The sequence below is a fragment of the Uloborus diversus genome, chromosome 10, assembly GCF_026930045.1.
Source record: "Uloborus diversus isolate 005 chromosome 10, Udiv.v.3.1, whole genome shotgun sequence".
Taxonomy (NCBI): Eukaryota; Metazoa; Arthropoda; class Arachnida; order Araneae; family Uloboridae; genus Uloborus; species Uloborus diversus.
In genome coordinates, this window is record NC_072740.1 from 135,342,655 (window position 1) to 135,358,574 (window position 15,920).

The window sequence follows — 15,920 nt, forward strand, 5'->3', positions numbered from 1 at the left end:
AACTTTAAACCATCTTTAATGAATATAGAGGGTGGGGGTACGGAGTTTCCCTCCTCCTTCAAAGCTGAAGTATTCAGAACTCTGCTTTAGGTAATCTTTGAGGGACTTAAGAAGAGGAAACTCGAAGGGCCCCTCTCGATAATTTAAAAATAGATAGAATTTAAAAATTTCTAAAAACTTCGGTGATGAAAAAGGGGAACCACAAATTTGAGTCAAATTTAGTGAACTTAGGGGAAAGAGTTCGGGGGAGGGTCTCTCTCGCCCAAAAATTTCTCTATGCTGAAGTTTTGAAATGCCATTTTGGCTATTTTTGAGTGAGTAAAGACTTTGGGAAATCGGGGGTCTTTCTCGAAACATTTTCGAAATTGGAGTCGTAAAACTTTGGGTTGTCTTTGGCGATGTGGGGAGGGAAGTTGCTCTTTCAATAGAAAAATAAACCTTAAACACAAACTTACACTGCCTTTAGTGGGCTTGCTTCACACAAGGAGAGGGGGTATTCCGCCGCCCAGCCCGAAAAATTTTCGTTTCTGAAGTTTTAAGAACTTTGTTTTGGGCTGTCTTTGGATAACTTAAGTGGGAAGGGAGTCGGAAGCTTCTGTTAAAAATTTTCTGAAATCAAAGTATTAAAACTTTTAGGCGGTCATAAGTCATGTATATAGGTAAAGGGAATACTGTTAATTGAAAAAAATTTAGAAACTGAAGCCTTAAAAACTCAAATTAAGATCATTTGTGGTGAACTTAGAGGAAGGGGTTCGGGAGTTCTCTTCCGAAAATTTTTCTATGCTGAAATATTTAAAATGCTACTTTAGGCTGTATTTGAGTGCCTTTTGAGGGACATGATTCGGGGGCCCTACTTGAGTGAGGATTCAGTTCCCCTATTGCTTTTTTTAATTAATGAATATTGGATAGTGTTCCTCATTTAAAAAATACTACTTCACTGAAGCTGTTTTTTTAATTGTTTTTTTTACCACCTGCTATCATATAAAAGAATTCTTTTACAAATGAAGACTGGGCAGAGGGTGCGGGGAATGGTGCCAGTTCATTAATCGTCCGTACCCCACCTTTCTTTCTTTTCTGGCTTGTTCGCGCTATCTTGGGTGGACTTTCCGATCAGAACTGATTTATGTTGTAAAAGTCAAAATCTTAAGTCCCAAGCGATTTTATTGCTGCAATAAAAAGGTTTACCATCGGTAAAAAACCAATAGCTTGGAGCCCCGAACACTTTTACCCCTAACATCGTCCAACATCGTCTAAAATTGCATTTTTGCAACTTCAATTTCGAAATATTGCCAAAGGAGAGTTCTTCAACTCCATCCTTTTGATAATGCATTCAAAACATGTATAAATGTTATGAAAGACGGAGTAGAATTTCGTTTTTAAAACTTTAATTTCAAAATCTTCAAACCTTCAATTTCGGGGAGAGCTAGCGCCCCCCCCTTCTTTCTATAATATTTTTGAAAATAGTCCAATATTGTTATTTTGGGACTATTAGTTTGAAAAAATTGATGTAAGAGAGTCCCTGAACCCCTCCTTTCCCTGAACTTCACCAAATCGGCCTATCATTGCGTTTTGTGGACTTCAATTGAAAAAATTTCTGGGGGAGAGCCCCCAGACCCCGTTGGTGGTTTTTAGGTTTTTTTAAAACTACGATATCAAAACCCTTATGTATTACAATTTAAACTAGGTCCATGTTGTTATAAAAAGTCAAAAGCGAAAAATTCAAAGTAATTTACAGATTTTAAAACTGCCATAGTCAAAATCTACAAACATTTATGCTCATAAAATTTTCCTTAAGCACGCATGTGGGGGGGGAGGCTCAAAATATTTTCCGTCCTGAACACATCAATAACATCGCACCCATGACTGGGAACGAGAAAGGTTCCGATGCAATGAATAAAGTGGTCTAAGTGCCAGTTCCAGACGATGCTATCTGGTGACTAATTAATGAAATGACGTGGGACATTAAAAACAATGGGTGATAAACTACAAGTAGCTAATGTTTTTTATATTTCAAGTTGATGAATCAACAGATATAAGAGGTGCAATATTCTTGCTGATTAGGACAGCATTCAAGATCATTTTATTTGCTGCAAAGAACTTTCTGATCATGCAGCAGGTTATTCTGCGTTATAGTTAAATTAATAAAAAGCAACGGGATCCAGTGTTACATCTATACACGCGCATGCAGTGATGGAGCAGTTGCAAAGATGGGAAATATCGGAGGATTCATGTTGAATGCGAAAAATCAAAATCCAGGTATCTAAATCGGTTATCTCCATTTTGAAAGTCTCCCGGCAAACAATATGACATATGAGCTGAAGTTAGCTACAATTGAGGCAGTAAAAACCGTCGACTTCATACAATTAAAGCCACTAATTTATCATATTTTCATTGAAGTTTCAGAAGACATTGGGGTAGATCATATCTCTCTGCTTCTTCAGACGCTGTTTTTTAAAAAGCAAGGGCCAACCAAGGATTTAGTCGGGGGGACAAGGTACAAATTTCTGATGTTTCACGACGAAACGAAGCATACCAGTTTATTACACGACAAATATTTTCTGGGAGAACAAGCGTACGCATCTGATATTTTTTTAGAATCTTTACAAATTGAATCAAAGAGTTCATGGAAGTGGTGAGTATCATCATGTTCATATGTATGCACAATTGAACAGATTCAAACCAAAAATTCATCATTGGAGAGAGGAATTTGATCGTGGCCCACTGAATATGTTTAAACGGACTAACTATAGTTGGGGCAAACTCATCCTGGCAGCATTATGAAGGCTACGCAGATACGAATTGCAGCATTACGATGCTGCCAGGTTCGGTTTGCCCCAAATATAAAAACACCTTGAAAGAAAAGCTTAAAATGGAGAGATAGTATATTTAACCTTGATTCAGAACAAAGTTTAAGCACTACTTCATGTTGACTGGCATAGAACAATATGACTGGGTTTGTGATCCGTTGACGCATCAGCAAGGAACTTTCCTCTTAAGAAATATTTTTTGCTCTCAGCAGCGACCATTCCTTTAAACTGGGGTTTAGAGCATTTGGACGTATATTCGCTGTTAGTAAAAAAGAGTATATCTAAAAATTTCTGATCATGTTATTCACGAACTGTTGCTATTACCATTATTCTTAGCATTAACACTTTTCAAGAACAGAGCTGAATAAAAAGCGTCGCTTTCCCTCAAGGCAGGCATAATTTTCTCAGTTGTGTTAAGTGAAAGCTTGGTACTTGCTAGTCTCAATAATCACTAAAATTCTTGATGAACTTTAAGTTCTATAGAAACTAAAATAGTTAAAAGATTAAATGTTCTTTCTCCTTCAATTAGTAAATGATGAAAACATTGTTCATATTTACATATGAAATTTGGCTTCGTGTGCCTCAAGAATCGAGCCAACTATCAAGTGTGCCGTGAAGTAAAGAAGGTTGAGAAGCACTGCTTTACAGAGTCCATATATACTAACATTTACATATATGTTTTTTATTTATACGCTTGTTTCATACAGTCCCTTCAAAAATGTATAAACGATGCTTCCCTGTGTCTTCTTTCAAAATCTTAAAACTAAATATTTAAAAATACGCTAAACTCCTGATTATCGGCAGTTGGACTATCCGCGGGTCTTTTCGCAATTTTTTTAAAATATTTAGCTTATGATTGTATTATTGTTTGCTCTTAGATTATATATATATTTTTTATGTGCAATGTAGCAATGTTTTTAGTTATAATTGAATGCGTAAATAAATGTTTGTATTGAGTATTATTAATATTTTTTATCTTATCATATACTCTAAATATTGTTTTTTACCCATTATTAAGATTATCCATTTAGTTTTTGCTTATCCACCTTACCGTGTCCGCCGGTAATCTGGATTTTACTGTATATGCAATCTGTATTATTTTTCCTACTTAGAAATATGCATGATTTTTTACTTTTTACTTTTCCGTGCATTATCAAAGTTTTTCATGTGGGATATTGAACTTAAAAAAATATTTAAGGAAAAAAAACACTGGAATATAAATATTATAAATTCTTGACTACTGATTTTGTACAAGAAATTTGAAAGATTTTCTATTTTTTCCCCGAGTGAAAATATATTTCTCTCTGGGAAAAAAACTGGTTTTCCAAGCTGTTCCCAACCCATCTGTACCCCTTCTATTTCAAGGTGTTCAAATTTTTTATGCATTTGTCATCAGTAAAGTGATTTTCATAATAAAATGATTTTAAATTTAAATAATGATCTGTAAATTTAAATTTAATTTTCTCTATGCCATTACACTTTTTTTTTTTTTTGAAAAATATTTCAATTTGCATCTGTTTGAAATTTTCAGGCATGTTATCAGTCATATGTCAAGCAGGTACTTGTGTACAGATCTTATGCAGACTATTAGACTTGTCCCTGTGTGTTGGGTGCCACATGGTGGAACTCAGAAGAACTCAATCTTGTATCCATCATGAAACAGTAAGTTTATTAACAATTTTATCAATGTAGCTGTTTATTTTTACAATTGTTTTTAAGATGTTTATATTGATAAGAACTTTAAAATAAAATATTAAAAGTTTGTCCAATAGTGATAATTGATCCATAACTGCACTGCATTAGAATTGATTATTTCAGAAAGGGCATAAGTCCCACTAATGCAACCTTTCAGGAATCAACGAAAAGTGATTATTTCATTTACAAATGAACTAAAGTCTACAAAAATTTTTGTGACTAATCGAGCCATAAGTAGGGTCATTAGCTCACCTTAAATAACCTTTCATTTCGTCTCTGAAATTAATTAAATTTTTTTTTAAGTATGCCTTATGCCCTTTATGCAGTAAATATCCTGAGACTAGAATAGAGTAATGAAAATGTAAATTACGTGAAACAGATTTGTTTCAAACTCATTTATGATAATAAAAAATAATGAAACAAAGTGACAAATAATTAGTGACGTCCGTATGCGTAAATTCATTATCTTAAGAAAGTGCATCTTGTTTTTTTCCTTTTCTCTCGTCTTGTTTTTGTGAATTAATGACGTCTGGTATAAAAAAAATTTAAAAAAAAGTAAAAACTAACAAACTGAGAAAAAAAAGAAAAAGTTTTACATGTGTATGAAACTATATTCATCAAATACATCCTTCATGGAAATCTTCTTTTTCAATCTTTCTCTTGTCTAGTTTTGTGTACCAAGTTCGATGTACATATTAGTATGATTATGTTCAAAATTGCACTGAATAATCAACTTGATATCTGTTATTTCTTTCTGCAACATGAAAATTTCCCCTTGATGTTCTATATTGGCAAAGGTAGCTCAGCCGATAAGCGTTTGCAATATGATCTTGAAAACCGTCTTTAAAATAGCTAGTCTGAAACCGTTCACCTTTGGTGTTTTCAATCCAATATTTAAATATCGTGAATATTGAGAATTGAAAACATTTTTCGCCCAGTACAAGGTTCATACTTCCTTAAAAAACCCTTAAGAAACCCTTAATTTCATCAAGAAAAATTAAGGTCCCTATGAACTAAAGTCTACAAAAATTTTTGTGACTAATCGAGCCATAAATAGGGTCATTAGCTCACCTTAAATAACCTCAATCCCCGTTTTCTTATTTTTTTTTTATTTCCTCCCTCAGATCTTCATGCTGTGCGATGTCTGCCGCAAACGTATGTTTATAAAACATGCCAACAACGTCAAACATGTGTTTTGCTGAAAATTGCATGCCTTGTTTGAGATTTCAATCTTTTTGCATCCTGCAAATATTTCAGGCATTTTAAATGTTGGAAGGTTTTTTTACCATATTTTAGAAAAAAATGCATAAGTCAGTCAAAAAAATGTGCTCGACAACCAGTCTCGTGTTATATTGAAACTTGGCATGTTACTTTTTTTTATGTATTTAAGAAAGCATTCAAAATATTAATGGTGAATCTCTTGTAAAATATTTTGGAATTTCATGATTAATTGAAGCAACTTCAAGTTGTATTTTTAATCCTGAAATAGTATATCATGAAGTTTTTAAATTCAAAATATTAGTTTGAATGCAAGGAAAAAAGGATAACCAATTATACATTTATTTATTTTCAATTCTGGCTGTGTTGTACTGGCTTGTGTATGTGTATGTTGTAGCATATAAGGAAAACGTAGATTTTTTATTCTATTATAAATTTTTACTGTACAATCAAACCTAATTTTAAAATTTGCGTTCTCCATTTTCAATACCTTCAATTCAAGTGTTTTTAGTTTAAAAAAGAAATATTTGTTTCTAAAAAATATGAAAATTTTATCATTTTATTATTGAGTCGTGTAGCCAATATTTAACTCTGGCTCCCTCAATCCTGTATTCAAAGACTTCAGAGTTAAAAATTGCTGCTTCTCTTTCAGTATTTAAATTTATATAGAAATGAACAAACTTGCAAGAAATGGTGCACAATACAGCAAATTTTTACAAAATGGGATGTTAGTTACTATAATGAATGAAAATCATTAATAATAAAACCAAAGTTTAAATATCTTGAAGGAAAGATATTTTAGTTTTTTTCCTTCAATTTGCCACTCACTACAATAATGTATGTTAAAAAAACTAAAAAATGCTTTTATATACAAAACTAATTTTCTATGATGTTATTTTCCTGATATTTTTTTTTTATAACTGTAATTTGAGAAATAAATACAATGCTTTAAGAACAATACGTTCCATATATCGTTTTAACTACTACCCAATTATTTCAAACATAATTAATAGGGAAGAAATTTCATATTATCTTTGAAACCTGAAACTGATGGTTAATTAGCCTTTTTTTTTTTTTTTGTTGAGTTTTAGTTTCATGGACTCTATAGGCTATTTTGATCTCATCCCTTTCCTGCATAATTAAAAAAAAAATTTTCTTTGGATATCCTCCTTTTTGCTCTCTGACCACTCTCATCCCTATGATGTATGAAATTTTAATGTATAATTTACTGATAATGGGACATCCCATTCAATTGCGCCTGTCTGTGTTTTGGAAAGAATGCTATGCATTTGTGTTTATGTATGTCTCTAGTACTTTGCCCCCCTCCCCCCTCACACACACTGAAAAACTTAGAAATGGTCTACCTAAAGTTATCTAATCATCTTCAATGAGATCATAAAAATTTTTGAGTTCTAAAAAAGTCCTTAATTTTCCCTTTTAAAAATGAGTATATGAACCCTGCAGTAGATTTTTTTTTCCAAAATCTCAATTTGGGAGATAAGTCCTCTTATAAGAAAAGAAGGGCACCTCTGTTTTAGCAGTTACAGATTTCATTATTTTCAACAAATTTGATGGTGATTCTTGATTAATTTCAGAATTTCACTTATAAGAGATGGGATTTCACATGGGTAATAATCTGTCACATCTGTTTAACATTCGTTTTACTGTTTCAAAATCCCAGTAGCAAAGGACAAATGAATGTCCTCTCAGACTGAAGTCATATGTCAGCTGCTGATTATTTTTAACTAAAACTGATTTAATATTTGCTTCGCTTTTTGTATCATAGTTTATGACAAAAGGAGCTGAAAGTGTTAGTATTTTCAAATGATAAATGGATGCTCTCGAAGAAATGTTTTCATTTTTGACAAAACAAATCCTTAACAAAAATGGTTTTATTGCACCAAAATATGAGTTTTATTATTATTATTATTGTTTTTTTGTGATTGCTATATTGGTTTTAATTCTATCACAATTAAAAATGTTATTACTGTATTGTTGAAAGGTGTTTCTTTGTTCGGATTTTATTTTCATATTTTTTTTAATATCTTTGTTTCCACCAGTTTATTTTTCATACTGAAAATTGTCAGCTTGTCTCTTTCGTTTTGTTTTTATGATTCAGGCTTTCATTAAATCTCTTTAATACTTCAAAAGTACTGTTAGTTTATTTTTGGGACAGTTTAAATCAAAAATACTGTTAGTTTATTTTACATTACAAATAAAGTTTATGCTAAATTTGTTTCCTCTTGACGTGTGTTCAGTCCTATCTCTTCCTATTTTTTTCCTACTTTTTTAAGTGATTTTTTACCTGCTTTTCCTACACTTTCAATTTTTCATTCCTTATTTCCTACTTTTTTCTCCCAAAAAACCACTTTGGGGTCTGGACCAAGAAAATTCAAGAAAAAATACATCTTTAATTTATTCAAAGTTGCTTTACAGAGCAAAAGCAGTTCATTTTTGCATTCTTTCTGCAGTTGAATGATATAAAAAGACAGGGAATTAAAAAATAGTTTTAAAAAGTAATACATTACTTTTTTAGACTACCGAACAAGCCGCTGATTTCATGGTTCGAATTCAAGAGAAATTTAACGACGTAAGAATTGTGATTAATACAGAAATCTATGCATGGTTTAGAGGACTCAAACATCATGTACTTGCATTGCAAAATACGAAAGCCCATTATTGTAAAGTGATAAAATTAGTCTCCAAAATTTTTTCTTAATAATACATAAAGCAGTTCATTCCAAAATTTAAGGTTTTTGTGATTAGATGGAGACGAATAGGCCCATCCTCACATGGACTCTTAAGTGGCATCAAAATCTTGTTGGTGAAAAAGAGATAAGCGGTTAGAATGAGAACGTCAGTTTTTATGCCCAAATCCCCTGAAGAAAAACAGATTCATTTGTTCCACTGTCCTTGGGGTTATCTGAAATTTAAGGAAAGACAACTTTAAAGTAAAAAGAAAAACTTAAGGCCACTTATTAAAATTTTAAGGAATATAAGGGCAGTTATTTTCTTCTCTTAAAAAGATTTTGTAAGGAGCCTGCGAACCCTTATCTGAATCAAACACTGAAGAAACTGGTTTCAACAAGATGTTAGTATTTTCCCAGAATCCCTTATGAACATTGTCAGCTAGTGAGATTTTAATAAAAAGTCTAATGTCAGGGAGTCCCAGAGAGGACATTCCAGCTGTGCCCCCTCTGTTACAAATCCGTCTCCTCTGTTTCGTCTATATTTCTCCTTTTTAAAATCATTACAAAATATGATTAAACTGTTAAATTTTACTGAGTATACCTGTAAGTTTGAAACTCTTTAATATAGTGCTAAAATTTGATTTGTTGCTTCAATCTTCAGAACCTCATCCCCCCCCCCTCCCAGACGCCTCAGGTTGTCTGAATTAAAGAACGTATGGATTATAACCTATAACTTGAGCCAAGATACATATGGTAGAATCCATGTCAATAAAACAAAAAGCGTAACTTCATGGTCTCGGATTTTTTTAAATTCAACAGCTGTTAAAATTCATAAAAATTTAAAATTACGTTTTTTTTTGGCCCAAGAATATTTTTGGGCTGAGATAGAGGCCGTCAAAGATGACAGTCTTGTCATGATTTCTCACTTGAGATTTTCATCAAAATATTTAAAGTACATTATCTGAAGAACGTTAGAACATATTTTGTTGCAGTTTATTTTATTTATAAGGTTATTTTTTCTTGTTTAAAAACATATGCAACATTTTGAAATATGTGCTTTAGTTTTTTTTTTCAGTCTTTTGAAAAAAAAAATGTTTAAAATAATTTTTTAAATTTTTCTCAATGTCAATTTTAAAAATTTTCATTTTTTTATACAGTTTATTAGTACTACTGAGCACTACGTTCCCTGAAAAGAAGAGCTTCTACTTTTTTTTTAAACAGATTTTAGAGGCATTTGAAAAAATGAGGACTTTTAAGGATTCTCGTTACGTAATAGCAGACCTGAAAATTCCATAAACTTTTTCGCAACAAGTGGCCAGAAAACACTTTTAATTAAGTTATATAGAGAAATTTTAATTTCGAGTCTCCACTTTATTCAGGAGGTTTATCTTTTAATGAAAACAAGAACGTGGTCTTCAGCCGATTTGCTGCATTTCCCCACACAACCTTTCAGCGTAGCGCCGAAAGAATCACTGAGCGCAGTGCCGTCTTGTTCTCACTAAATTCAATATCTTGAATAAAATGGTGACTCAAAATGAAGGTTTCGCTATATGACTGAATTAAAACTGTTTTCTTGCCACTTCCATCAAAAAAAAGATTTTTCAGGTCTGCCTTTTTGTAAAAGTTCATTAAAAACCATTTTTTTGAATGCCTCTATAGTAGTGTTCCCGCTAGGCCGTTTTTGAAGGGTGCAACGCCCTGCCCTTTTCCATATCAGCAGAATGCGCCCTGCCCTTTTTTAGATCGCAAAATGCGCCCCACCCTTTAAGAAAAAAGGAAATTGCATCCTGTGTTTTTAAAAAGATGCCTCAAGCATCGTTTGTACTCGAACGATATCGGGCGATTTTACTTGTCCAGCGATCGTCCGCTAAAACGCCCATTTCTTATCATTATTCCCAGAATTTCACCCTGAAAACGGCCCCATAAATAAAAGAGGAAGCAAACACCAAGGCAAAGAGGAGAAGGGGATGAGATTCTATGAATTCTAACAGGCTTATCAGTAGGAAACAAAGGCATGTTCTTCCTTTGGGTGAACAGTGAAGGTGGGTATGGGTTTTTGACAGGGTGTGGGAAGGGATATGGTTCTTTAGGAAGGAAGAGATCATTGTTTCATTCATCCCCATCCTTGATCTTCTGAGAATCAGCAATGAGAGAGGGAATAGGACATTTTCGTAGCATTTCAGCCCTTTGTGTCCGTTTTCCGTTTGCACCTGGAAATTAGGCTAAGCAATTTTAGCGCATTGCTAGTGATTGTGTAGCAATCTTTTTTCATCTGTTTCTGGAAAGTTAGCTTTCTGATTGTTTCCTAAGTAGAAAATAGTACAAAGATTACAGAGCTAAAATACAAGGGTATTTTTTTGCCCCTTAGATTTTTAACCCCCTTCCCCAGTTAAAAAAAAAAGCGTTTGAAATGGAAACATATCGCTTTTCCAAGGAAATTTTCCGCTGCAAAATAATCATTTTTTTCTGTTTCTTTGTGCTAAGTATTTTTATTATCTTTGAATATAAATCGTATAACAGATTATTTTTAAAACTTGTTGACATAATTTTCACAAAAATTGTCTGAGATAAAAATTTTGGATTGGCCCGAGTTGCTTATTTTTGTTTTGCACCTTGCTACGACTACATTTTTGAAGCACTACATACAGTATTTTAATTTAATTATTCTGTTTGAAGTGAAATATATTTAAAAAGGAGAATTAACATTCATCATGATTTTGATGTCTACTAAAATATGTAATGGCACAATGCACGTTACTAGGCAGCTTTTTTAGGTTAGAAGGGGAGATCAGTAATTAAATACTGTTCTTCTTAAATTGAAATTCATAGGGTTTTGAAATGCCTAGAATTTATAGGATAGATAGTCAAATTTAAGGTTTGAAAAGTGTGGAAAAGCTCACAAAGCTAAGTTTCAGCATTACCTAAATGTTCCTATGGAGTGTGGAAAACATTTGTTTGGGGGGGGGGGGAGCTCATCCTTTTCTAAAGACAAATACATTTTCCATATGAAATAATGATATTCAATACTGAAGTCATTGATTGCAGCGATCGGGGGGGGGGGGGGGGGCAGGGAGAGAAGGCTCATAGTGCAACTCTGAATTTTTGCAAGGTGTTTCAAGATGTTATTTCCCCTCTTTATATTTTGGAGAAGGGGTTACTGTTTGAGCGTTGCATCATTGGTCTTGGCTGGGGGGACACCATGCTGAAAAAGTGGGACTAATAAACTAAAAAAATTAAAACTTTTGAAATTGGCATTTTTTAGAAAAAATATCCTTTTAAATAAAACAAACCACAACAAAATATGTTCTACCGTTCTTGAGATAATGTACTTTAAAGATTTTGACAAAAATCCCAAATAAAAAATCATGACAGGACCGCCATCTTTGGCAGCCTGTTTCTCGGCAAATTAATATTTTAGGCAAAACAAAAAAAACTTGTTTCTTAATTTTTTATGAATTTTAACATATGTTAAAGTTTTAAAAAAATTTGACCATCAAGTTATGCCCCTGTTGAATTGACATGGATTCTACTATATATAAACTACTGTACATAGTAAAAATTGTATTTTGAAACCAAGAGAATGAAATATAAAACGGCTCAAGAGAAAATTATGTCACTTTTCATTTATGCAGTCTCTACATCTAAATGGCTGTCCTGATTAGCCAAAGTATGGTTTAACAGGGCTTGGAATAATGAGGGTTTACTGTTCTTTCATCATTTCAGATTATACTTTTCAATACCTCTTTGTAAAAGCAGAGCTTCTCTTGACCAGTCCTGCCACTGCTTTTTTTCTTTCTAACCTTGAGTTTTGTAAACTCAATTTATTCCATGTAGATCCCTGTTTGCTGTTTGGAATAATGCTTTATAAACTGTAAGGTATGACAGTGAAGTTAATCGTAAAAATAGGATGAAAAAGGTCTTTTTGAGAAGTTAAAAGATAACAAACACTTAAAATTATGTCGACTTTTATTTACGTAAAGAGGAAAAACAAATCAAATTTTTGGCATCATATGGCATAATTTTTGCTTAATATATTTTATGTATTTCATTTGTTTTTAGCTTTGCCTGCCCCAAGTGCTGCAAATTTTTGGATTTTTATACAAAAATCGGGTAATAACTCGATCTTGGACCCAGGAGCTGAACACACATTGCCCGGAATCCAAGATCACTGTTTTCACTCTATACGATTTTACCCGTAAGAGGACTCCAAAAGTGATCAAAGTAAGTGAAGTCAGTGGGGGTGAAAGTCATGATGGAGTGAATGAAGAAACAAACTCTATTGCCCCGCTTTTTGTAATTTTTGAAACTTGATTGAAGACTAAGAGTATAGAGTATATTTTGAAGCTTAACTGTTGGTGAGTAAAAAAAAAGTAACATATAGAATAGATTCTGAGAGTTGGGATAAAAGAAAACATGGAGTTAGTGGAAATAAAACTCGATTACGACGCTTATAGTAATTTTTAAAACTAAACTGTTGGCAAGTGAAAACTAAGTAACATCTAAAATTAATAAAAGTTGATTCAATGTATGTATGTCATCGCTACTTCTCCTGAATGACAGAAAACTGAGCATCAAACCAGAGTACCGATAGATTCGTAATTTTTCTGGCTACACAATTAGCTAGCTGTTATAATTATGTGACTTTAATTGGCAGAGATATTGATTAAAAACTTTATTTTTCTACCTCTGGGGTCCTTGTTCCAGAGCTGCTGGCAAGATACGAAAGGGAAAGTGACCCGCAGACAGGAAAAGACGCACACAAAGCAAGAAGCACGTTCTCGATGTGCTAAAAAAAAAGTTTCCAATGGCTTAAAGTGTGTTTTTTGATGCCTTGATTTTTTAATTTTTTTTATTTATTTTTATTTTATTTTATGTTTTATTTATTTATTTATTTTTTTAAGGAATAATTTACGTGCCAAAAACGTCAATTTAAATTCTTGCAAAAAGAACTTTAGCTCAATCATAGGTGCAAGACCTTCCATCTCAGGACGGATTTCTGTCTTGGACAAAATTTCCGAGACAGAGGTCGGGACGGCTAGAATTTCAATGACTTTCCTTCATTTTTTACTTAAAAAAGATAAATTGAGTGTTTGAAAAATATGCTTTAATATTACTGAACTGTTCCATTACCACGAATTTACATCGACATTCTCTCAATTTTCCGCCATGGGCTTTTGTTTACAACGTTCTTTTGAAGGAGTGACTTTTAGATTCGTGCCATTTGCCTATTTTTAGGTTGCTCTGTTATTTTCAACTCACTGACCACGGAGTTGCTCACTATTCTCCCTGTATTATCGAATTAATCGTCTCTATTTAAAAATTTAGCCTTTTCTCTTTCTATTTTCAATCATCCTTTTTTTTTTTTTTTCATTTGTGTATTTTTTTTTTGTAAACTTTACACGCATAAATGAAAATTATGTGCGCTTTTAAATTCTCTTTGAATCTGAATCACCGATTGAGAGTGATTGCAGACGGGATGAAACACTTATGCCACAGCAAAGGGTGTCCACATACCAGGGAACCATCAAGGACTTTAAAGATTTCAATAAAAATTAGAACTTTGGAAAGAATCGGGGGAAAATTTCAGTCCGTATAAAAAGTTAAATTTTGTATTTTTTTACTCATTTTTATTTTTGCATCAAACTTTCAATATCTTAACTGCATCTGATTTTGGACATTTTTGCAAATAGAAGTATACATCTAAGACGAAGGGTTCACAAAAAAAAAGTCTTATAGGTCAAAACGGAATACCCTGTATAAACTACTGTACACAGTAAAAATTGTGTATTTTGAAACCAAGAGAATGAAATATGAAACGGCTCAAGACACACTTTTCCCGCATGTTCAACTTTGCCAGAAAATATTATCAAATTATCATGCCGTGGAGACTGTTTCATTGTTGGTGATGTCAGCGTTACTCAATCAGTGCATTTGCTATTATTCATATGATGATTCGTTTTCTGCATATCACTAAATTCTACAAATGTCTCTAATGCTCAAAACAGTGCATCACAGTTTAGGATTATTTTTTGCAAAATTCTTTTTGTGACTGTGACTTGACATGAGAAACAGTAAATTCCTCAAATTAAGAGAAGTGAAGTTTTGAATTATTTTAATTATTTAAATCTTTGTTATAAAAGCCTTGTTTTCTGTTATTTATTTTTATTCTTTGTAGTAATTCAATACATTTTTAAATAGTTTTTTTTTAAATAGTTTTTTAATGTGCCGAACTTTCAGATATCCTGCACACAAATAACATCCATGTTGCTTGCTTGCAAGAAACAAAGCTAAACCCCAAATTATGCTTTAACATTAAGGGGTATACCACTATCAGGAAAGATTGAAACTGTAGTACTGGAGGTGGAATTGCTTTATTAGTAAAAACACCTGAATTTAAATATACGGTCCTCCCAACCTCAAACACAGACAGCAGCACTGAAGCTCAAGCAATCAACATCTTTCTTCCCAAACACACTATTACCGTGGTGAATGTGTACCATCCTGATAATTTACCCATTGATACAAGTCTTCTTCAAGATCTCGCTTCAACATCATCTGAGATCAAAATCATTCTAGGAGACTTTAAGGCAAAAAGCCCTACCTGGGGCAGCAAAGTTCTTGATTTCAAGGGAGATGAAGTGGAAGACCTCGCAGATGATCTCAACTTGACTTTTCTCAACACAGGAGAAAACACTTACGTCTCTAAAACAAATGGCACAGCATCGGCTCTTGACATCACTGCTATAAGCTATGACTCTGCAGATAAAACCCACTGGAGAGTACTTGACTCCGCTATTAGCGATCACTATCCGGTTCTCACTACCCTATCAATTGAACAGGAATGTCCTGCACAGGTTAAGCGCTCGTGGAACTTCCGCAAAGCGAACTGGCACGGATTTACACAAGAATTAGAGAACCTCTGCTCCGCCTCGCCGGAACACAAAGATCTTGAGCAACTACTCCATCTTTTCACCAGCTATATCCAAAAAGCAGCTAAACACCATATCCCCAGAGGAAAACGACGAGACAACTGGGTCCCGTTTTGGAAGGATTACAACATAAAAGACCTGATTCATGAGAGATGCCATTAGTCAAGAGCTCCAGAGGGACAATAACGAACAACTTAGAAGAAAATTTATTGAAGTCAGCCACAGGATAGAGGAGGATATCTCTGAGAGCAAAAAAGAAAAGTGGGCTGAACTATGCAGCAAACTGGACCCCACAAAAGGAACATCACAATACTGGAAACTATTAAAGGTCCTGAATAACTCTAGCATCCCAATGTCAAAGAAACCTCAGTCAAACGTTATCTCAATGGATGGAGTTAATGCAAGAACAAACAAGGAAGCAGCAATTATGCTTGCAAAACAGTATGAAATCACAAGCAAACTTAAGTTCACAGTAGAGGACAGGTTACAGTACCAGAAATATAAATCAATCATTGAGAATAACAAAGGTTTTTGCGCAGAGGAAATTTTCACATCTGATCTTACCCTTGGGGAGCTGGAAT

The 15,920-nt window shown here is 33.3% G+C and overlaps 1 protein-coding gene across 1 annotated transcript in view; it reads left to right on the forward strand.

The window, feature by feature from the left end:
- The first annotated feature begins 4,424 nt into the window (after window positions 1–4,424).
- Window positions 4,425–15,920, forward strand: part of LOC129231193 (snurportin-1-like) — a 28,302-nt gene continuing 16,806 nt past the window's right edge. Inside the window, exon 1 of the mRNA XM_054865440.1 lies at window positions 4,425–4,469. Within this exon, the coding sequence (XP_054721415.1) occupies window positions 4,425–4,469 (45 nt within the window). The remainder of the gene's footprint in view (window positions 4,470–15,920) is intronic.